Source organism: Musa acuminata, unplaced genomic scaffold, assembly GCF_036884655.1.
Source record: "Musa acuminata AAA Group cultivar baxijiao unplaced genomic scaffold, Cavendish_Baxijiao_AAA HiC_scaffold_758, whole genome shotgun sequence".
Taxonomy (NCBI): Eukaryota; Viridiplantae; Streptophyta; class Magnoliopsida; order Zingiberales; family Musaceae; genus Musa; species Musa acuminata.
Window position 1 is genome coordinate 1 of NW_027020987.1, and position 22,954 is coordinate 22,954.

Here is a 22,954-nt window from a genome sequence, read left to right on the forward strand (position 1 = left end):
AAAGGTTACGTACCTAACGAAACGACATATGCAATTCTAGTGGAAGGAATTGCTCATGAGGATGAGGTAGATTTAGCTGCAGATGTTTTGAAGGAGTTGTATCTGAGAGATGCTGTGAGTAAGAATACCATGGAGAGAATCTCTATCCAGTATGATTTTGAATAGTTTCTTGTATATGATTTCGCAATTTAAGAAATTAAAGAAGGTACACAGAATTTTGGTAAATGGCCCTCAGTTGGCCAATGGATGCCATATTCTGCCAGTTGAGTAATGGACAGTAGCACGAAGAACAACTTTCTAGCTATTACTTGTATCTTTCATACTTATCTGGATACAACCATCACATTTAAACATGTTTCTGTTTCTATGTTGGACAATCTCTCGAGTCCAGTTGTCCATGCTTATATGGATTTGCTTATTATTATTTGTTGCACATTCTTTTTTGCTCAGGTGGATGTTTTTGCATTCCTGGGTTTGGTTTAGATGTTGTCATTTCCATGTGCAAATATAAATGTCTTATTTTTTATTTTATTATTGATACTGACTAATCAGGTTCTTTGATGTTCAATAACTTTGAATGACAACTGGATTCATGGTATGTGGTGCAGAGAGAGTCTTTTCTAATTTGTCTATATGTCTGACTACTATTTGAACCTGCAATGTATATCGCAAATACTTAAAAACAGTGAACTATTTGGCTTATCTGTTAGCTTAGTCTTTTGTATTTCTAGTAAAAATTGCAGGGTTTATTATGATTATAAGCAGCAGGATTGTTGATTAATGATTTTGTTCTTAGTTTTCATATTTGCAGTGGTTTGAATCAACAGGTGAAAGTGTCATACCCACTACACAACCATATTGGTATGTAAAGATGGTTATGACAATGACCAACTGTTATAGAGTATTAGGTTGATGTGTGCTTTTAATAGAATACGAAACTATGCTCTCTACATTCTATCCAGTTCATGCTGTGCAGAAACATGTAAATAGATTTAACATATAATTATTCATTGCCACAAAAACTTTTTGATTCCACTGATGAATGAACTTAATTTTAGATGTGGTGATATATAAATATATATTTCATTATATGCAATGGTTGCCTAGATTTTGCTCATTGAATTAAATTTTAGACATAGTTATGTAGTTTTCTTCACTATTCAATACTTGCCTGGTTCTGCTGAATGTGAAGAACATCAAACTCCCTGTCTACATCATTCTGATTCAGATACAGCCTTGAGGAAGAATTGGCACTGCACTGTTTTACTCTTGTTGAATCTTCCAACATCTGCAAAGATCATATCTTTTGCTGTTAATGCTATTTTCAAGATTTTTTTTGTTTGATTGCAAAGCACTTGATTGATAATTGAGTTTCTTTCAAGTAATGATTTCTATGAAACCTGACTCTGGAGCTGTCATTTTACAATCAAAGGCTCCCAACATGGAACTAATCACTTTTTTTTCTTACAGGGTGCTGCAAGTAAATTAAAGATGCCAAGCACAACATGGCTTGACTGACTTCTGTAGTACCTTCTTCAAACATGCACACTAAGTAGTATGTTTCTGTGATCCAGCCTCTTCATAAATTTATAGATGGAAGATGGTACAATGAGCTTCTCTAGAGGTCATGAGTTCAAAGTTATCATCACCAGCTTCTCTACATCCCAACAAATCAAACTTGTGTAAAAGAGAGGAGTTTTACCTTCATTGTCATCTTCTCCAAAAGAATGAACAGCTAAAGTCATCACTACCAGCTTCAAAATATTTTTGGTTAATGTTACAATGACATGTCATAAAGATGGAAAGTGACTCCATTCATCAGACATCCAAACAAAGAAACAAACAACAAACCACAAACTTTGAATCTGATATTCAATGGGCAAAGCTGTGCCATCTCCAAGATGAGATGGTAATTTGCCATGAAAATACAATTATCAGATGAAGCAAGTAATTAGATAAACCAATTAGTAAATTCTCAAAGCATAAATCTGGAATTATGTGCACCATAGGCTTGAAACCAAGGGCAAATGCCTGCTGCATTATGTTGGTTTTCTTACCACAGGGAAACAAATACATGTTTCATTTTATGCTGCACAAGAAAGCCAAAATAAAAGGATTCTTTTTTGCAACAGATGCATCAGAATGTTACTACATGCTGAATCAATGATTTGTGAATTCTGATCATCTATGGGGTTACATATATGCTTTCAGCTGTTTTGAACCCCAAAAAAGGGCAAAATTTAGCAGCTCCAGAGTGTGATGAGGTTACACCAAGAACCATTCATCAAGTTCTGACTACTCTGTATTGAAGGTTGACAGGCTTCAATCTTCCAATGCGAGAATGTCTTATGGTGAGCACAATCTTTAGTGTCAATCAGAGTACAATCATTACTCCATGCCAATAGGTTTCTAAAGAAATCCATGTTCTGTGATGGTGGAAATGGCACAAAAGAGTTTCCCCACAAAGGTGCATAGGACTCAAAAGATCAGAGCAACCGAGATGAAGGCTGTCCACATAATTCGGACAATATAATCTTTACAAGGAAAAACAGATAAGAGAAGGAATTTTCAGGAGAATCTTGTGCCAAAGAAGTCAGAGCATATGATGCTGAAATTTAGTTCCAAAGATATGCACCGTAAAGAACTTTAAATGCGCATGTAACCTCCTCCCTGAAATCCACCTCGCTGAAAGGTTCTACTCAAGAAGGACTTTCTATTAATTGACCAACTCCTCCTCATAGCATGCCGTCTACGCCAAGAATTTACCCTTGCATAAAGGGAAGGAAACGAAAAAGAAACTAAAAGTAAAAACAACATCACAACACAGAGAATCATAACATTGCGAAAACCATCTTGCAGAGCGGGATCTCTTTGTGCTGTCCATGGCACACCACCAACATTCATTCCAAATACTGTAAAATGAACCGAATAGATCAGGTAAGCATTTTCATACTGGAAATACTGAAATAATTCTGAACAATTGATAAAGGAGAACTTACTTCCTGTAATGATTGATAAAGGAAGGAAGATAATAGAGAGAAAAGAAAGATAATAAAGCTTCCTATTGATTTGCTCTGACTGCCAACTATCAAGACCAGCTTGAATTGCCGCAACCCGGTTTACTATAAATCCCAAATTCTCTTTTAGCCTCCTAAGACGACCAATTAGTTCTTCAAGGGCAATGATATCTTCACTCGCAAACCAACTTTTGGCTGAACATTTCTCTTTTACACGTGGGAATACTTGCTCGCCATGAGCAACAACCTGGATTATAACATGGTTTAGCTTAACTAATTAATCAAAACAAACTATGATACAATTGATTTACCACATATAGACGAAAAAGGAAAGATGATACCTAGTGGAAGAAAGTAGTTAGCGAACCCTGCATAACTCATGTTAATAAATACTAGAAGTTCACCTGTAGGAAGCGCTGCAAATTTAAATGCATTTTGGGAAATTTTCTGTCATCCAGCATTTGTTTCTTCAATGTAGAACCTCCTGTACTCAAAAATGACACAACTCATAAATCACTTGTAAGTTATGTAGCATATAATATAGCATAATAAGTTGCTTCACAAGCATCCCAGTAGATTGCAATTAGACCAGTCTAAGTTATACATCCAATAAAAATTCCATGCAGTGACACCTACACCAGTGGCATAGAAGCTTACAGTAGAGGGCAAAATGTTTGCAATGTTGTGGCATGCAGAGATTGTATATTAGAAAAGCACATGATATTGCAACCACGTAAATAGGAATGATATAAAGCACTTTAAAGATTCTGGAATGGTCAAAGTTTGATGTCAAGGCTTATTAAATCAAAGTGTAACCTGCAACCAAACAGAAGAAATTAAAAAGATTCATCGGTGTAAAATGTTGAAGCTTAGTGTTTCAAGTTGACCTAAAATAGTTCCTGATGATTCCCGAATGAATCAAATCCAAAGGATGAAATATTTCTATTTCTGAGCATTTATCTTGAGATATTATACATGTATTGGTTAACACTATAACACCCCGATTAGTCTCACGTTGAAAGTGAACTAAGACTAAGATTAACTTATATCTAATGAGTATACTATTGTTAACTTCAACTTAGACATTGTGACAAGACGTCGAAAGTGAGCTAAGACTAAAATTAACTTATATCTAATGAGTATACTATTGTTAATTTCAACTAAAGAATTTTGACAAGTGATTTGGGTTCAACGAAGTTGACAAATCAATTAGAAAAATATGTATCCATATCCAACATGTTGGTACACAAATAAACTGCAGCTAAAGCTTCACTTATCACCTTTTTTTTTTGTGCAGAATAAGTGATGCATAGGCTATGGATCTTTAATTTGCTCTTTGCTACATGAGAACACAAGAAAAGCTTCACTAATTTATTGCAGTGTAGTGTGTTCTGAGAAGGAAAATTACACACTACAAAACATATATTCCCCCATATCATTGATGATAAACTATCAAAGACAACAAAGGAGAAGAAGCGATTACCCTTGTCTAATTCCAGCTCCACTGCATCCAGTTCCATCTCAAGCTTAGTCACTATATCCTGGACATGATCGACATGTGTGTCAATAATATGCACAACAAGGTTTGAAACCCTAACTGGCACAGGATTGTCAGCCTCCTCCGAGTGGTTCATCGTCAACAAAAATTCAAGAACATGCTCCCGAATGACAATTCCACTAGGTCCCTCCTTCTCCTCATCCCTCACCAAATCCGTGCTCTCGATGCTTGGGATCTCTGACAGAAGCGACTGCCCCGTGGGTGAAAACCCCAATCTTGGGACCCGTCCCAGGCTCACAGTGATGACCGAGTTCTCGGTCACCCTGGCGGCCAGCCTCAGGGTGAAGCTGCTGGCGGAAGGACCCGAAGAATTCACCCGGAACACGAGGGCGCCGTCGACGTGCCCGCAAAAGGGGCCATTGCTGACGAGTGTGAGGATGTCCTGGAGCTTAAGCGGCGGGCACAGGACATCGATGAGATACTGAGCCGACAATGCCAACTTCTGGTTTCCCTTCGGGAGCTCCGCATGGTACCAACAGAACTCTCGCCCGCTGCCTTCCATCAGATCCCACTCCTTGTTGAAGTAGTTGCCCAATCCGTCGAAAAGATAGGCTTTTTGCCGCACGGCGCCGGGGAAATGGGTCCGACAATGTCGGGGTTCTCTCACCAGCGGCTCGCCCGAGGGTTCCCTCTCCACCTCTCCTCCCTCTGCTGCCGCATCGTCGGAAAGGAGTTCCATCGCAGGAACACCACCGAATCAAGAACCTCAAAGATCGAATCTTTGAAGCAGCAAACTAACAAAAATTCGAACTTTCGACGGGAAGATCCCAACTTTTTCCAAAATGATTCAAGGAAAATCCAAACTTGAAAGGAGAGGCGCCGCGAGCTCGAGGAAACCGGATCCAAGAGGACGAATCCGCAGCTTTTCATCACCAGGGGGGTCACAGGAAGAGAAAATGGCCAAAATTAACGAGTTGACTTGGGATTGAAAAGCTCATTTGCGGAAGACGGCGGAAGGCTTCGGACATAGTAAGGGTTAAGACGGATTCAAAGCGCAGATATGAGGTGGAAGACAAAGCAATAAAAAACAGAGGATGACGGTCGAGACGAAGGTACGAAAGCTCGTGATAGTCGGCACCTCCCTCGTTGCATTGCTATCGCACTCTCTCTCTCTCTCTCTCTCTCTCTCTCTCTCCATAAATAAATAAATAAATAAATATATATATATATATATATATATATATATATATATATATATCACACGCACAATACGCATATGCATATTATAAAAATAAAAATAAATTTATTATTTAAAACTTTAATATAATTCATTTTTTAAAATATTAAAATTCTCGCATTTACAACTATTAATAATATTTATCCATGAAATTCAAATTAATTTCTTCTAAGGTTAGTTAGTTTGACCAAATAAGCATATAAGAAAATACTTATAAGCTTTTTTTGCCATCATTATTGATATGAAAAATATTTTCTCCAAATAATAGTGGCAAATAATGATGGGGCAAAATAAAATTAACAATTAGATCATATAGACATTAGTCTAAAATAGCGATAAGAAAGTATTATGCTCATATCCAAAGGAGAAAGATTATTTTATAAAATATTCTTCTCGATTAATTCATTATAAAAAAATTACCTTAGTAATAAATGTCAATTATTATTCACTAAATTTACTCTATTTTTATCGTAGAGTATTGGAAGGATCAATGTTGAGAAACTCATTTGATCTTGATCTTTCTATTAAGTCCACCGTATAGCACACATCGGAGTCTACCTCAGTCCTTGAGGAGAGTTCGAGCCACCCTATATCGATCATATCAAGTTTCTTGCATGCACGTGCTCGAACCGAGTTATATTGATATGAATGCCATCGATATTTTTCGATCAATTATTGTATTGGAATGATGGCGTAGAATGATAATGTTTCTGTATTAATGCAACATAAATAGGAGGAAGGATGCACGAAGAAACTATCTAACTTCACAATGAGAACTCAAAGTTTCATGATTCCTCTCAAAACACCTCAAAATGCTGAATGGCTGCATTTATCATGAAACAAAATGATGCTGAGATGAATAATGGGTAAAATTCCTGCTTCATAGCCAAGCAATGGCAACAAAATGGTCTTAAAAGACCCATGCCATCTTTTGCAGATTGGGCTCTGCTCAACCCAGGCAAAAATCCTCATAATTATTAATGAGTACAGTTTCTGTGTAGGTGTGTTGACAGAGGTGTTTTCCTTTGAATTGGCATGGACAATTATTCCTGCATAATTTCTGGCAAAAGACAGGTGATGTCTCCAATGATATTTTTTTCTTCCTTAAAAGAAACTGCTCTATTGTTATTTTGATGTCAGACTCTTCTGAAAGAGAAGTTTTTTCCTTTCAGCTGACAGGAACAGTAGGTGATGATCCTAATGTTATTCAAGTCACATCCTTCCACAGAAAACTTTGAAAGGAATCTACTACAGAAACAATTGAATACATGGCCTAGGAAACTTTTAGCTGCTGCCTCTTAGGCTACCAAGAATAGTGATTGCTACTGGCACACAGTCTTTGCTAAAGCAAAAGATGGTTCACTACCAGTAGTTACAAGAGCCAGCCAAGATTATGATGTTTATATTTGCAGGGAAATGAATGAACAGCAAAAAATAGTTTGTATAAGTTGATCCAACAATTTAATTGATCGTTTTGTCCTCTTGTGATGCAGTATCCTTCAGAATAGGTGACTGCTCCGAATCTCCTTTTGCTTTTGGTTTGGTGGGTTTTTGGTTGGGGTGGGTGGTGATTATGTTGTCAGGTGTTGTTAATTACACTCTTTGTGTGAGCTGCTTCCCTGCTACAAATTTGGAGAACAAGTCAAGATCTTTTTTGGAGGACTACATCTACTTTCAAGAGTATCATCATGCAGAAGAATGATGAATCTTCCAAAGGAATGATTCAAAGTAGTACACCAGGGAAAGAGGGATGCAGAAGATAATTAGAGGACAAAGATTTAAGGTACTCAGGCTATGATCAAGGCATTTACAATGGATCACATTCATCTGAATTATAATCGAAATCATCGAACAATTTGGAACCCTCATGCTCGAAAATCTTGATGCCTAAACCTCTTTTCTTTACCTCTTCATCAGCTTCAAATCCCATGCAGTCCCTCACAGTCAATCTCTGCAGTTCCTTACAGCCACTCAGTATCCCCAGTAGTTGCTCCCTGGGCAAGTATGACTTGCTGAGGCACAAAAACTTGAGCTTTGGAAGAAGATTAACGATGGCCAACATGTCTTCCTTTTTGATAGAACCGCACATTTTGAGTCCACTAAACTTCTTGCAATGCAGATTGATTTCTGAGAGCATCTCCAAGAAAGAAGATGGTTTTGCCTCCATCTCAAGCTGCTCGAGGTCCTTCCATTTTCCTACGAGCTTTGGGATGTCTGCCTCATCTGCCGGCGAGAGATTCGGCAGCACAAGCTTCTTCAGTCTCGGGCATCTGCTGGAAACCCATGAAAGCTTCATCAACCATCGAGTAAAAGATCTAAATAAGTAGGGAGAAGGCTTCATACTCGTCAGAAACAAAGAACAGGTCCTGCATGGAGGTGCCAAACAGGAGAGGGAACATGATCTCCTCCACCAAACGATTGCCCCTCGCCACGGCGAGCTTTAAGAAGCCCGAGAAGAAGAATCTCTGGAGGCGGTACTCTGCCATGAAGCTCTTGGTCAAATCACCCCACGGCATGAAGTCCAAGTCCCGCAAGTTTAGTACTCGCCAGCAGAGGGGGTGGAGAGAGGCCTTCCGCCATGACCGGCACACCAACGGCACGCTCAGCGTCAAGTCCTGCAGGCCGAGCCTCTGCAAGATCGCCACCAAGCAGTCCATCTCCATGTCCTCCCACCTCCTCTTCCCTGCCATTGCGCTCTCCCTGACTTCTCTGCTTCTTGACCTCCTTTTGCTGCAAACAAGGAGAGGCTACTGGCATTTATACAAACAGGTGAAAAGGAGCTCAAGTATTGGCTCAGTAGTGTATGTAAGGTTTTATGACCCATTATATGGGGATTTTGTTTCATCAGCATAATTAGCAAATCATAATTTTGGTAATTATATGTGATGACACAAAAAAAAATCTAGAAGATTTAATTATATAATTATAAATAAAACTGATTCGAAATAATATACATGAGACTTGATACAAACATAATTCAAAAACTTCGATTTTCTAATATTAACCCTTGTACCCATTTTTATATTTTCGAAGCCGTTTAATATCGGTATTGTTCTTACGTATATGATATCAAACATTAATACAATTCAAAATTTTAACATATTAAATTTAGATAAAAACATCTAACTAGTTATTGACTTAATAATTTTTTTTAATTTTCATCTCATATATAAATATATTTTTGATAAAAAAAAATAAATTAAACATTATAAATATTATTTAATTATTATATATAGAGCTAATTATATATTACCCCTACGGGTAACTACCTTCAATGTTTCCGTTTTTATACTTTTTAAAAATTATAGTGAAATATTATATTTACGAAAGTAAAATATTTAACCCGTTGCTTTAATAAAATCTCTTTCTCTTTTTTGATTTTTAACCTTATATAGGAATATTAGCAGAAGGATCATAATATAACTTTTGAAAGTATAAGAATCAACATTGGTATAGCTCCCGTATAATGACAGTAATGTTACATGAATGGAAAGGGCACGTTGGTTCCGATGGATGCACGAATCTTAGAGCATCGGATCACCTCACTGGCGCACCTTCGATCAAGGGTTGGGATTCAGAGTTGGGAAAGTGGACATGGGGCAGGATAAGTTAGGTGAAGTAGATATCACGTTGGTAGATATGAGGGAAAGAAGGGTAGGAAGAAGAAGAAGAAGTACGGTAGGTGTGTGGCTGTGACTCCAATGCGAACTTCACATCAACAATACTGACTCCAAAGTTTGATGGCCTCAGAGGTAATGGTGACATAGAAATTGCGCATTGCACTATTTCTGCATAGATAAATAACTAAGAGTCGAGAGATCCCTCAATTCGATGAATAATTCATATTATTTTTGTTTCGTGTGAATTTATCATGCAAAATTAAGAAATATATATTATAATAAATTATAATAAATTTTTATCTCTAATTAAGATTTAAAAAAACCATTAACAGTAAATTTGGCATGTTCGATGAATAAAAAATATTTTTTACTATTGAAATATTTCTTTTAGTGATTAGCGACTAAGGAATGGAAATAATATTAAATTAAATTCACGAAAATGAATGCAACACCTGCCTCAATTTCTTTATATTATCCATGATGGAGATAATGGAGATGATGGTCACGCCCCTGCGGGCCCCGGTTTGACTCATGGTCAATGTCCGACATGCACAGCGCAGTGGCACGTGGCACCAATGCGCCGCGTCGCCCGCCACCGCGGACGAGCATGTGAAAGCGGAGAAGAGTGTTCCAACGTTGACCCCTCCTTTTCCTGCTCTCCTGTGGCCTTTACAGTCTACACTCCAACAACAAGGAGAAGGCATCCTCTCCTCACCTGCTTCTCTTGCTGGTTCACGCATTGCAGAGTGGTGGTGGTGGTTGCCATGGACAAGGCTCTTCTGGTAGTTTCGGTCTTCGTCAGCGACGGCGACGACGCAGCGGCTGATGGTAGGTTATGTAGGGAACTCAATGGTGATGATGATGATTTGGATGTGGCTCTAGCTGCCTGATTACACGCAGTGAAGAATCCTCCAACACTCGAAAGATGTGGCTATGAGTTCATATTTTCTTGCTGATATCATTGTTGATGATGATCGATTTTGTTAGAGTTAATGTATTATTCACATATGCTTATTCTTATTTAATCCAAACACTTTCACTTTCACCTAAAATTTGCTGTGTTTGTAATTAATGTTAAATCAAACAGATGCTTTACTTGAACTTTATTACATAATAACATGAGAGTTCTCTTGCAGATCTCTCTCTCTCTCTCTCTCTCTAACGTATAAACCCCAAGAACTAGTATTACTTAAACATCATCCATGGCTTCCAACTCTGGCCTCCTCGCCAAAGCAAATCTCATGGCCACTGCGTTCTTAAGCTTCGAAGAATGCCATGCAGCACGCCATCTCGTAGAAGCAACCGCCCCCGCCGCAGCACTGGGTATCCCAACCTTGGCTACGCCGACACTTCCAACACTGCCGCCGATGCCTGCTGTTCCGACCATTCCTGCGGTGGCGGTGCAGAGCTCGTGCACGGAGCATTGATGCATGCACTCAGTGTGCAGCGATGTAACGCTTGTTTGCCTTTGCCATGGCTTGTTGTACTTGTAGGATTCTGCGTCATGTTATGTAATATCTACTTCTCTTTCCACTGTGCAATGGATTACTATCAACAACTTTACATGTTCGTTTTTGCACTCTGTCTCATCAAATGGCAAACAAAAAACCCTTAAAAAAACTACATATTTTGTGCTTAAAGATCATCTGTTACATATAGCAGTGGTCTCACATTCTGATAGTGGCATAATGAGAGTCATAAAAGATCAAAGTACTTAACACCCTAAGTTTTGTTCCCATCATAAATCTCTTGTCAATGCCTGCATGCAGCCTATTCCTATTTTATTCAGAAGTGCATTACAATGCATTCAGAGAGGAAAAGGATTGGTGATTGGGCCTGAGATCGAACCTTTTAGCTCAGGTCCAGCCATCATCATCGCACAAAGATGAACAAGATCATGCAGCTATTGCTTTCAGGTGTACTATTTTCTTTCTGTAGATAAGAAGCAGGATGCAGATTATTTGTATCCATATGAAACAGAGTAATGCACGATAGCTATTAAGTTGCTGCATGTGCAATAATTTGATATGGGTCCATCTTCCCTGTAGAGCCAGAATATAATCCAACAACGTAGTTGTTCAACCTACAGGCCAACTCTCTCTCTCTCTCTCTCTCTCTCTCTCTCTCTCTATATATATATATATATATATATATATATATATATATATATATATATATAGAGAGAGAGAGAGAGAGAGAGAGAGAGAGACTTTTTCCAATACCCAGTTCATATCTATTGCTAATATGGCTTATAAGCAAAGCAATCTAAGATGCAAATTTGCATAAGATCTTGATTTATTCATTAACTTGCATTTGATTGCCTGCACAAATTAACCATGGAAGTGTGGATTAGAACAGTTTCTCAAAGCAGTCATAAATTGTCAGGTAATGATTAGTAAAGCTCATGATGAACTGAATGGAATAGATTTTGTTGGCTTGCATTTAATTCCCTGCAAAAACTAAGCATGGAAATATGGCTCAGAACAAATTAGCAGTCATAAATTATTAGGTAATGATTAGTAAAACTCATGATGAACTGAGTGGAGTACTCTGGCATCACTCAGGAATAGAATTTGTTGGTTTGAGTTGGGGACAGCAGCTTCTGATGCTGCACTTGATAGATTGATGCTGCTGCTGTTTTGGTAGGAAGTATGGGGAACATTACCACAAAGAAGAAGTGTGGTGCCTTTAACAGATGCATGCACCATGGCCAGTGTTACCTGCACAGATCCAAACCCACATGAGGAAGTTTATAGAGCCTCAAAAATATTCAATGAGAATAGTTCGAAACTTTAATGTAATGAGAACCACATCTTCTTGGCTGCCTTCTTCTCCACCAGTGCTGTGCCTCCAAAAAGAAAGAAGAGAGTGATTAGGAGAGGGAGGAAGAGGGAGTGAATCTTCCTGCTTGTCCAAAATAGCTGATGTAAAGGAAGTGAGGGAACAGTGTGTGGAATAAGGATTAGAGAGGGAGAGAGAGAGAGATGGAGTGACTGAGATAGCTGACGTAAAGGAAGTGAGGGAATAGTATGTGAAATGAGTATTGGGAGGCACTTGTTTGATTAGTAGGAAAGTGTTCTGTCCTCCACTCTCCGACCAGCATTACTCCACCTCAAATTGTCAACTCAGATCTCCTCCGTATTTTCAACAAAACATAATAAATGTTGCATAGTAGAAGAGCATCAGCAAATAATAATAATAATAATGATAATATTTTACATTTTTTATAAAGTGAGAAATAGGAAGATGCAATATTTTAAACTTCCACCATTATTTAGAAAAGTCATATAATCGAAGTCTTGATCGAATTCGATGAATAACAAATAATGCTTAAAAAATAGATAAATATTTTAAAAAAAATTCTAGAAGCCTAACCTAATTTATTACAGAGTGCTAACAATAAAGGAAAAACCTTGATGTTTAATTTTATATTTTTAATCTTTATTAAATAATAATTCGATCCGATGGATCGACGATCGAACGATTAGTTGGATTATAATAACTACACTCTTAATGTGCAACAGTTTTATTATATTTTATAATCATTATCTTTAGAATATTTTTCAATGACGTAACCTTGAAATATGCATTATCAAGAAATAGTAGTGTTTCATATCTTTCTCTATTTCTTATTCGCTTCCTTGTTTTATGCTTTCACCTCATCATCGTTTTTGTGGTTATCCTTACCATCAATGTAGCCGGTGCCGTCCATTTTATACCATGATCATGCCAATTCAATAGAGATAGTGATCATAGGATTTAGATTCATGGCATCTGACCTTCCCCCTCTTTAATGCTTATGAAATTGAGCAGTGGCAGATGCAATAAAATCATCACATTTATGTCTCCCATATACATATATATGTATATATATATATATATATTCTCATCTAAATTTTAAATTATATATCTTACAAATCCAAAATAATGCTTATGTGTCTCTATTAGCTAAACTGTAATTGATAATAATATCATTCCGAAATATACTATAAGATTATTAAGGTTATATTGGATATTATATATCCTTTTAATATTATTTTTTACTTGTGTAAAGTGTTAAATTTATTATTATTATTATTATTATTACTCAGAATTCTATGATGATTTATTAAAATTTTTATCAACTAAGTTAACTAATATCTTCATCAATTAGACTTTGAATTAGAAAGAAAATATAATTGCTTTACCTCAAAAGGTGGTATTTGACTCGAAATCTTATCGTGAAGACAAGACTCGCTGTCAGCAGTATAAATGTGATGAGATCTAATCATCTGCTTGATGTGAACTCCTAAGCTCGGACATTGAAGTGAGATGGAGATCTCGTTAACCAGCCAAGCTTTCACAGGTAGACCCACCCCGACATGCTTTGAAAACTGACATGACACTGTTGCAGAACAAGTGCAAACCTGGCCATGGCCAAAGTCCTCCATTAGAGATAGAAGCTATGGATAGCATTAACAGCATGAAAATGGCATGTCCTCCTTCCCCACCTTCCTAATCCAGCAGTGGTTAAAACCCTCACGGAATCAAGTTTCCAACCATCTCTGTAGCTGCCGGGGAGGGGAGGAGGTAGTGAAGCCTGTCTGCTTTCTTGTTCGAAGATTGTGGAGCTAAGGAGAAGGTTGGTTTTTGCTCAACACTTTCTGGTTTCCAGTCTTTGTTTTAGCTTTTCTTCTCGCTTGTCTTTTTCTCTGTATGGAACCTTTTTCTCTTGAAAAAGAAAAATAAAATAGATTTGAGCAAGAAATTTGATTCAGATATGTCAGCTTCTTAATGTGATGTAACCCAGTTGGAATTGTTCTTTGTCTCTGTGTGTGTGTGTGTGTTTGTTGTGATCTAGCAAACATAGTATGAGTCTGTCTGAGACGACGGTAATTGTAGTAGTTTCAGTCTTTTTGAAATGTTCTTTCCCTTGCTCATGAGTTTGAGGCAAAGGATCTTTCTGTGGTTGTTCTGGATATCTTTGTTCTTCTTGACCATTTGATCTCTTATTACTGTTCTGCTTCTTTTCGAGCTTACCAGTTCTTGTTCTTGAAGGAACAGGTGAAACTGATGCGGTGCTCTTCTTATTATGGAGTCAAATGCCATACTTGAACTATAGGAATTCTGATATATAACTTTCTCTGATGATTGCAGTCCAAATCTAGCAATGAATCAATATGTTCCTGATTGGAATTTGGAAGATGACACCACAGATTTTGGAGGTATCCTCCCAATGGCAAATCAGAAGAATCCCATGGGGTTAGCATCATCCATTTTGTCTTTGTCCCCTTCCTCTCCTCTTAAATCCTATATATCCACTTACAGATCCGTGATCCCTTTCGTTCCAATCTTGCAGGCCAGACAGTGAGCTCGTAGAGCTGCTGTGGCGAGATGGGCATGTCGTCATGCATAGCCAGAGCCAGCACCACCCGCGAGCCTCTGCCGCCATTGCCAAGCTCAAACCAGAACAACAGCAACAACGGGAGCAGTCTCTTGGGAGATCCATCAGCTCGATTCAAGACGATGCAACTGCGTCATGGTTTCCGAGTCCTCTCCATGATTCGCTAGAGAAGGAATTCTGCTCGGAGTTCTTCTCTGAGATGGCAGGCATCGATGGACTTGGCCCCAGTAACATGAGCACCATTGATAGATACATGGGCTTCGGTGATACCGGTGCGAGCGATGTCTTGACTGCTCCTAAAAAGTCCACTCTCCATCTCCGAGAGAACAACACGATGTCTTCAAGCATTTGTGAGAGCAATCGACTCCATGCACAGGGTGATGCTGCTGGTGTTGCAGGAGCAAGTGTGCCAAAGCATGCATTCGAAACTGCTCTCGCTTCATCATCAGGAGGTGCTTGTTTTAGTTTCAGAAGAACAGGAGATCAGGGTGGAAGTGGTCAGTGCCAGAAGAGGAAGCAAAGAGATGTGCAGGTTGCAGAATACCAAAGTGAGGTAATCCTCTCTTTTCCAACTGATTCCATTGGCATTAGACACAGTGAAAACTGAGACTGAGTTTGTAGGAGGCTGAGTTTGAGTCGGTCGAGGCGAAGAAGGCAGCTCAGGGATCGATATCGACTCGCAGAAGCCGTGCTGCTGAAGTTCACAATCTATCTGAGAGGGTAAGAATTGGTGAAGAACCACTGACATGAACTGAGCTCACTTTTAACCAGTAGGCATGATCTTATGCAGAGAAGAAGAGATAGAATAAATGAAAAGATGAAGGCACTGCAAGAGCTGATACCACATTGCAATAAGGTAATTTGTGCATCTGTTCTCACGATCAATGAAGAAAAATTCTAAATGTTTTCTGTGTTCTTAATACTATAGTTCATAGAATATAGACCGTAGGTATTGAAATTTTGAGGCAATTGAATACATGAAGTCGCCACATATCATAGCTTCTCAGATATGATCATACTTGAAGGCAATCATCATATTGCTGATTTCCATATTGAAGGCATTTCCTGAGTGTGCCTGTGAACTTGAAGGCACGACATATCATACTTGAAGGCATCTTCATATCAAACATGTATAAATCATTCGAGAACTAACCGACAGTCCATTGCCAAATTCTCATAATGGTGAAATTTTCCAATATGAATTCTGATTATGTTGTACATTTAATATTCTCAGACGGACAAAGCATCAATGCTGGATGAGGCAATTGAATACTTGAAGTCACTGCAACTGCAAGTTCAGGTTTGACAAAATGATGATGCCATGACACAGGACTTGTACACCAGTAATGTGATCTTTTGCATACTGTGATCCATGAAACAGATGATGTGGATGGGAGGTCGCATGGCGCAGATGATCCTTCCAGGTGCACAACAATCTATGCCAGGCATGGCTGTGGGAGTTGGTCATGCTTGTGTTCCTTTGATGCATCATGCACTTCAATCTTCTACCCCCAACCAGACATTGTCTTCCACTTCTCCAGCCTTCCAAGCAGCAATGTTTCGAAACCTGATGCAAAGTGCCCATTTGCAAGAATCGCATGCTTCCTCCTACCTTGGCCTTCACCATGTTCAGCCTCGCTTTCAGGCTTGTAGCTTCATCTTTACACCTCTTGATCTTTGTCTTTTTGCTGAAATAGCTTCAACATGACCGAATGCAGGCGATGAATCGATACACCTTTGGGTCTCAAATGTTGCAGCAGAATCACCCAACAGCCTGTGAGAACACCCACAAAAGTGGATCTGGTAAGATGGACATAACCGAATTATAATTGTCAAATCGAGGAAACATTTGTCCATGTTTAAACACAAGATATCTGGCTCCTACTACTCATGTCACCAAGGCTAATGTTTATTTTTATGCATCAGGTTGATCTTCAACTTCATATTTAGAACACCTGCTATAACCTTGATGCAGAGAATTTGGCTGTTCAAGAGTCAAGAGTGTAAAATTTCTCGGGAGCAACTCCTGCAAATTGCTCCCAAATAAATTTTCAAACCATTGGCTGAAGCCAGCATTTATTGTGTACATGTTGAAGGAAGGAGTAAATCTGATAAACTTTTGTTAAGCATCAGGTCTAGCTAATGCTTGGAATTGTATCAGTTGATCCTCTTGGGCAAAGATTAGACTTATGAATAACCTTGTTCTTGCTACAAAGAAATAACCCATCAATGTGATCATAACTTGGTTATTGTTGTGGTGAGCAAATATATAGGCACCATGGAGGATTCCTGCTGATTCTTATGTAATAGCACACCATATTCTTGCTTTGTATCCTTTATGTCCATATGACCATATTTGATTCCTTCTATGAAAATATCTTCTGATCAAGCTGCTGAGATTATTAGTATGTTAGTATGATCATTGTTACTTCTAGGGGCTCTTTGTTATCAAGTTGTTTTTGTTATTATGATCAGGTCATTGTTGCTTCTGAAAATGATTATGGTTATTATGATAATTGTTATCAGGTCTCAATCTTGCATAACTTTGTCCTGAGCCTATTTGGTTGTCTTACCATCTTGACACTAGAGAATTCCAATCAACAATAATAAAAGAGAGAGAGAGAGAGAGATCACTTCAGAAATAATACCATGCAGAGAACAAAAAGAAAGTCCAATTTGCTGGATACTGAAGAGAACATTGTGATAAAATCAAAGGATAGTGTATTTTGAATATATGTTTACAAAACATTCAGCAAGGGTACATTTTATTTTTTGTCTAGCAATCATCTACAGCACCACTTTACTGAAGGCACAGTACCATTCTGGTTGTACATTCTAATTAATTGAACATTATCCTTATCTTGGTAGATCTCAGGAGTCCTCTTTTTCCCTTTAACTTTAAGAAAGCATTATCATATCTCAGCAGGCATTTCCTTATCTAATAGGTTATAGTAGGTTAGCTTTTCAGGGCTGGAAGTGTCTGCTATGAAGAAGAGGGGGGAAAAAGAAAGGAAAAAAGAATAAACATATGAATTCCCAGCATGATCAAGTGATCACCTCATGCTGGATTGATTCTGGCCTTCTCTGGATAATACATATATATCATTATCTGTGAAACTCTACCTTACCTATATAAGATTCCCCCTCCCATCACTTTCCTATTTATGCAAGGACAGGAACCCTATATAATGCATCTGGTCACCTCTGCTTTGAGGATACTGCAACTTGTTAGTCCTGATGCCAAAATGGTGAAAGATGCCTCAGGACAATGAATCAGAATCATGCAGCAGAGCCTTTGGGGAGAAGGGCAGAGATGGTGAGGAGGTCCCACCAAGGACCCCACCAAAGTGTACTTAACAAAAGCCTCTCAGCAAAACCCCATTTCATGACTGTGCCTGTGGACAGCTCTGATTGACCTTTGTCTCTTTTATCTGAGTGGAAAGCTTAAAGGAGACTGATGGCAATGCCAGGCCATATTCGGAACATGGCCACTGCTAAGAGCTTCTCTCTCTCAAATCTCCATCAACTAACTAGATCCAATGTGGTCATTGGTCAGAGTAGTATCTTTCTTATTTGGTTATCAACATGTTACTTCCAGACTCGATATGTTTCGATCTACCTTCAAAATTTGATGAAGAGAATGCCATGCAACCCGTTATTCCTATCGTTGAATATTTACAGACAGTTCAGCTGTTGAGGTACAGCTTCTACATAGTATTTAGCAGGCTGAAGAATATTTTGGGAGTCTGATGTGGTGTTTGTTTAAGCAGGATATGGTGTTTAATGTTTCAATCATCATTTGAAGTCATAAAACCCTAAACCTTAAACCCTATTCATCAGCCCACCTTCGGTCTTAGGGTTTTTTGGACCAGACGAAAAAACATTGACATTTCTAGTGCCAACTTCAGCCCACAATGCTTAAGTCCAAATTCGACTACGAACATGATCCACATAGTTCAAGCTAGAGCCATATAAGTCAATTCTAATGCATAAAATACCACATGATTTTGTGCGAAGAAGGTTGCCCAAAAAATTGAAATAAATTATTCAATTCTTAGGAGATGAAGTTAAATATAAGACTTTCTGATTTAAATTTCAGGAGATGAAGAGAAATAGTGGTGAGTTCAACATGGCAATGCCACCTTTAGCACTTACGACCAATTAATCCAGTGTCTTAAATCACATTTGGCAATTAATGTATACAGTCTTACTTTATAATATAACACAATCATTTTGTTATTTAAATTATAAAGGAACAGCATTGAGATATAACATATGGACAATCCAATATAAGAGAAGAATGAAGAGAGTAGTTTGGAGAGAATGAATCCAATATAACATGTGGACAGTTATTTTGCAATAAAAAGAAAAATATATGTTGTATATTTGCAGAAACATTCAAATTAACTCCTTTTTAACGATTGTTTTATGAACATCGAAAAAAAAACATTATCTTAGTTTTAGGAAATCAAAATGGTTGACGAGGGAATCTTTGGGCACAGAAGCAAGCGCAGGTCTCTGAAAAGCCTGCTTTTCAGGTGCACCGCAAAAGCACTCGCTACAAATCCCAAGGAGACCCACCATACCATCGATTCAATCCATTTTGACTCGGTCCAGAAGCAGTTGCACGCCACTGCTTGTTCGCCCAATCCGTCCATTGGATGAGGTTTCTTGGAGTTTGGGATCAGAGCAGTCGGAGGGGGAGGCGAGATGTGGTGGAAAACGAGGGGAATGGACACCACACAGCACAATGGAACGTGGAGCAGCATCACATGGAAGCAGTCGCGCTGCAGTCGCAAGAAGGACGCCGGCAGCAGCGAGAGCGGTGGCATGTGATTGGAGATCAGGGACCGGGCCATGTCGGGCCCCGTCTGTGCTCAAACCGCAGAGGAGGGGGCAGGTGAGATTGGACAATCACGAAACGGACAGCAAAATGATCTTTTGCCGTCAGAGATGAAGCCAAAGAAGCGAAATAGATTAATACACATCAAATTTTACGAGGAAAAGCTTTCTAAGGGACGGGACAAAAAGAAACCAAAAGCGAATCCAAGAACGCGAGTCCTCGATCAAAGCGTCAAAGAACAACAGATGAGCAATTATACAGAGATAATTTTGTACCTTTGCAGTAGAATTTTCATTTTAGCTTTAAAAAACGTTTTTTGATTTGTTACCTCAAGTTGATTCTCTTCGGGCCTTTTCCTTGTCGATAATCTTGCTTCTGTTGCCGCCGCTGTGGAGATTCCACCTCGCGGTAGAGGCGTCCCTATCTTTCTTGTGGGGGGAGAAGAGCTGGGCCAAGCCGAAGACCGACCCGGGTTTGGACGTGCAGATCCGAAGCGAGCCGACCGGGAGCACGTTGAGGACCGGGGCGACACGGACGTTGGCCGAGTACGATCGCTCGATCGCCCGATACGGCTTCCCCCGGTGCTGATGGTGGTGGTGCCAGGTGCTTCGGCCGTGGAAGCTGCCCGGACTGCTCGAACTCCGCTCCAGCCCCTGGAACACCACCTTCCCCGATGCGTTCATCCGCGGGCTGTCCACCGACGCCCCCCTCGGCGGCGCCAGCTCCGCCCCACGCCGGGGCGGGCTCCGCCCAGTCCTCGCCGCCTGGTGACCTTCCGCAGTGGCGACCCTAGGCCGGGCGAGCCGCGCCCGGTGTGGAACCCGACTGAGCGAGATCGACCGTTGGGCCGGCTTCTCCGCGTCAAGTGAGAGCCGTGGAAGCTCGTCGTGATCGGCGCCCGAGGAGGAGGACGAGGAAGAGAGGGAACGGCGAGAGGAGATGGACACCGGCTCCAAGTCCGACTCTCGGAGGAGCGGGATGGCGAGGGAGGCGTCCGCGGCGGAGTGCTTCGACAGGCGGTGGAGGAGATGGCGGAGCGATCTGGTATTGTGGTTCACACTCTTGGAAGTAAGCGTCGCCGCCTTTTGGGCCTCCGGCTTAGGGTTTTGCTGCGTCTTGAAGCCAAGTAGCTCTCTCCAACGGCTCGAGCACCTCGGCGCCTTGGGCGACTGCGCGCAGGACTCCAATCCGAGGACCTCCGCCACCCGACGAGGCCTCTCCGCCTCGGGCGATCGTATCCCGTCGGCCGGCTCCGCTTGGTGCCGCTTTGCCGCGATCTGAAGCGGAACCAATTTGCCATCGGAGAAAAGCTCATCGGCGGGCAGCATGGTGACGGGATCGTCGGGACGGAACTCGAAGTCGGGGAGATCCACGCCCGGCTCATTCGGATCGGGCCTCTCCGTCACAACAGCGGCGGACGAGACCAGGGCACCGAGATCAGAGTCCCCAACATCGAGGCCCGAAGGGGCGGCGCCGCCGTCGGCGAGGTCGCGACTGAAGGAGATCCTGGGACTGAGCCAGCCGTAGCCAGGGCACGCCGGGGCGAAATCGAGGAAGGGGGAGTCTGGCGCCAGCGCAGCGTTGTTGACGCAAGCGGAGGCCATCATCGGGCATCCAACGACGAGGGTTTCCGGCGAGGCCCGGTGGCGGACACGGGCACCGCAACGAAGAGGCGCTGCGTCGTGGCGATCGAGGGTGGCCGAAGGTGTGAAACGTTTCGTATAAAAAGGCGCCCTTTTCATGGATAAGTACGAATGCCACGAAACTGATCGAAACCCTTTGACTATCCACCCATCGTTCTACCCGTCTAGCAGACGAACAACCCGGACCTACAAACGGGTCCACTTGTGCTTCCAGCGAGAGACAAGTGTGGGTTACCACGACGATAATTCAACATTTCTTTTTTGTGTTCAATAAACTCACAATCCAAGCAATCAGGGAATCATACGAGTGGTTCAAATCCGAACCCAATCGACGGGGATCGAGTTGGAATCGGAAGAAGCATCCATCGATTTAGATGATGCCATGTATTCAATTATTTAGGACAGTCACGTGCCACTCACGAGATCGACTTATCCCAAAAATGTCATGTCAATTTCCATTCAATGCGATCCATTAATATTTTCCCTTGGGACGGTGATGGCATTAATACTCATTATTATTGGGAATGTCGCATACTCATGTTTTGGTTTCTGTCAGTTAAGTCTCGATTTTGCTAATTCTCGAACAAAGTTGGCTAAATCTGATACGATCATATTTATAATCTAAATAAATTATCAAGATGTCCCATACAAATATATATGTATATATGTATATATATATGTATATATGTATGTATATATATATATATATATTATCATCCGATCGTTCGTTTTCATATATTATCTTATCCAACGATCTATATTATAGCGATCACGTTGTGGTTAGCTTAATCGTGATCAGTGATACGTGACACTTAGAACTGTCGATCTATCTCTCCCAATCACAAGGTGGTAGTGACCATCCTGGCAACCTCCATCATCCGATGGAGAATGAAATGATCCTCCATTCGAGTTGCCTTGAAAATCGTGTATGAGTATATTAGTAATATAATGTGATCTTTACGAGTAGCACAAAATTTCCTCATATTTATTATAAGTACCATAAGAGAGCATTTTCGTGATAAAATCAGATCACCCATTAAATTAAGAGCTTACTTTTTAGTAATTTTTTTTACTATCGACAATCTTTTATTATTTTATAATTCTTTTTAAAAAATTAAATAAATAATAATTTATTATTTATCATCTTTTAATTCTAATTATATATATTTTTTCCTTCCATACATCTTTTACAATTCGTCTACATGCTATGCCTCTATCGATGTTATCTGTTATGCCTTTATCGATGTTATATGTCGTCGTTTATTGTCTCTTGTATTTTGTCGATTGTTACTCTCAGCCTCATATTACCCGTCAATTGTCACCCTCAACCTGTGCTCATTAGAGATCGTTACCCTTAGGCTACGATCTCTCATCTGACACTTTGATCTCGTTTATCATTTTTGCTTATTATCACTTTAATAGAGGGAGGATGATGATGAGTAAGAAAAGGAAGGAAGATATTTATGAAAGGATAATTTAAAATATTAATTTTTTTTAAAATAAGATGATAAATAGTAAAGAGATATTATAAATAGTAATCTTCTTAAATTATAATCAATTATTTGAAGATTGATTATATAAATTGATAAAAATAAAAGCCATAATCAATGTTCTAATATTAATTTCAATTTCCTAATAGGAACCATCTACCTATTCATTAGAAGTTGGAGAGTTCGAAAGATGAATTTTTAGTGATGAGTTGAGCCAATAAAT

The 22,954-nt window shown here is 39.8% G+C and overlaps 4 protein-coding genes across 7 annotated transcripts; 1 reads left to right on the forward strand and 3 right to left on the reverse strand.

Moving 5' to 3' along the window:
- Window positions 1–2,011: 2,011 nt before the first annotated feature.
- Window positions 2,012–5,666, reverse strand: LOC103989570 (uncharacterized). Its single transcript, XM_009408449.3, has 4 exons — window positions 4,501–5,666; window positions 3,422–3,501; window positions 3,000–3,264; window positions 2,012–2,912 (listed from the first exon to the last, which is right to left on the reverse strand). Exons 1-4 carry the CDS (start codon window positions 5,252–5,254, stop codon window positions 2,647–2,649), a joined length of 1,365 nt encoding a protein of 454 aa, XP_009406724.3. The 5' UTR covers window positions 5,255–5,666; the 3' UTR covers window positions 2,012–2,646.
- Window positions 5,667–7,496: 1,830 nt separating this feature from the next.
- On the reverse strand, window positions 7,497–8,478 carry LOC135663784 (F-box/LRR-repeat protein At3g48880-like). The gene is made up of 2 exons (XM_065176870.1): window positions 8,096–8,478; window positions 7,497–8,022 (listed from the first exon to the last, which is right to left on the reverse strand). Exons 1-2 carry the CDS (start codon window positions 8,440–8,442, stop codon window positions 7,560–7,562), a joined length of 810 nt encoding a protein of 269 aa, XP_065032942.1. The 5' UTR covers window positions 8,443–8,478; the 3' UTR covers window positions 7,497–7,559.
- A 5,339-nt stretch (window positions 8,479–13,817) lies between these two features.
- Window positions 13,818–17,087, forward strand: LOC135663785 (transcription factor PHYTOCHROME INTERACTING FACTOR-LIKE 13-like). 2 transcript variants are annotated; one of them, XM_065176875.1, is made up of 9 exons: window positions 13,818–13,993; window positions 14,509–14,613; window positions 14,711–15,308; window positions 15,377–15,475; window positions 15,546–15,611; window positions 15,990–16,055; window positions 16,137–16,400; window positions 16,474–16,558; window positions 16,682–17,087. In XM_065176875.1, exons 2-9 carry the CDS (start codon window positions 14,522–14,524, stop codon window positions 16,684–16,686), a joined length of 1,275 nt encoding a protein of 424 aa, XP_065032947.1. In that variant the 5' UTR covers window positions 13,818–13,993; window positions 14,509–14,521; the 3' UTR covers window positions 16,687–17,087. The 2 variants fall into 2 exon arrangements, with proteins under 2 accessions (XP_065032947.1, XP_065032946.1); XM_065176874.1 differs by having other exon boundaries at window positions 16,474–17,087.
- LOC135581369 (uncharacterized) lies at window positions 15,919–21,400 on the reverse strand. 3 transcript variants are annotated; one of them, XM_065176871.1, is made up of 2 exons: window positions 19,927–21,398; window positions 15,919–16,529 (listed from the first exon to the last, which is right to left on the reverse strand). In XM_065176871.1, the coding sequence occupies exon 1, from the start codon at window positions 21,338–21,340 to the stop codon at window positions 19,928–19,930; it is 1,413 nt and encodes a 470-aa protein (XP_065032943.1). In that variant the 5' UTR covers window positions 21,341–21,398; the 3' UTR covers window positions 15,919–16,529; window position 19,927. The 3 variants fall into 3 exon arrangements, with proteins under 3 accessions (XP_065032943.1, XP_065032944.1, XP_065032945.1); XM_065176872.1 differs by lacking the exon at window positions 15,919–16,529 and adding an exon at window positions 17,104–19,693 and having other exon boundaries at window positions 19,927–21,400; XM_065176873.1 differs by lacking the exon at window positions 15,919–16,529 and adding an exon at window positions 19,069–19,626 and having other exon boundaries at window positions 19,927–21,400.
- Window positions 21,401–22,954: the final 1,554 nt, after the last annotated feature.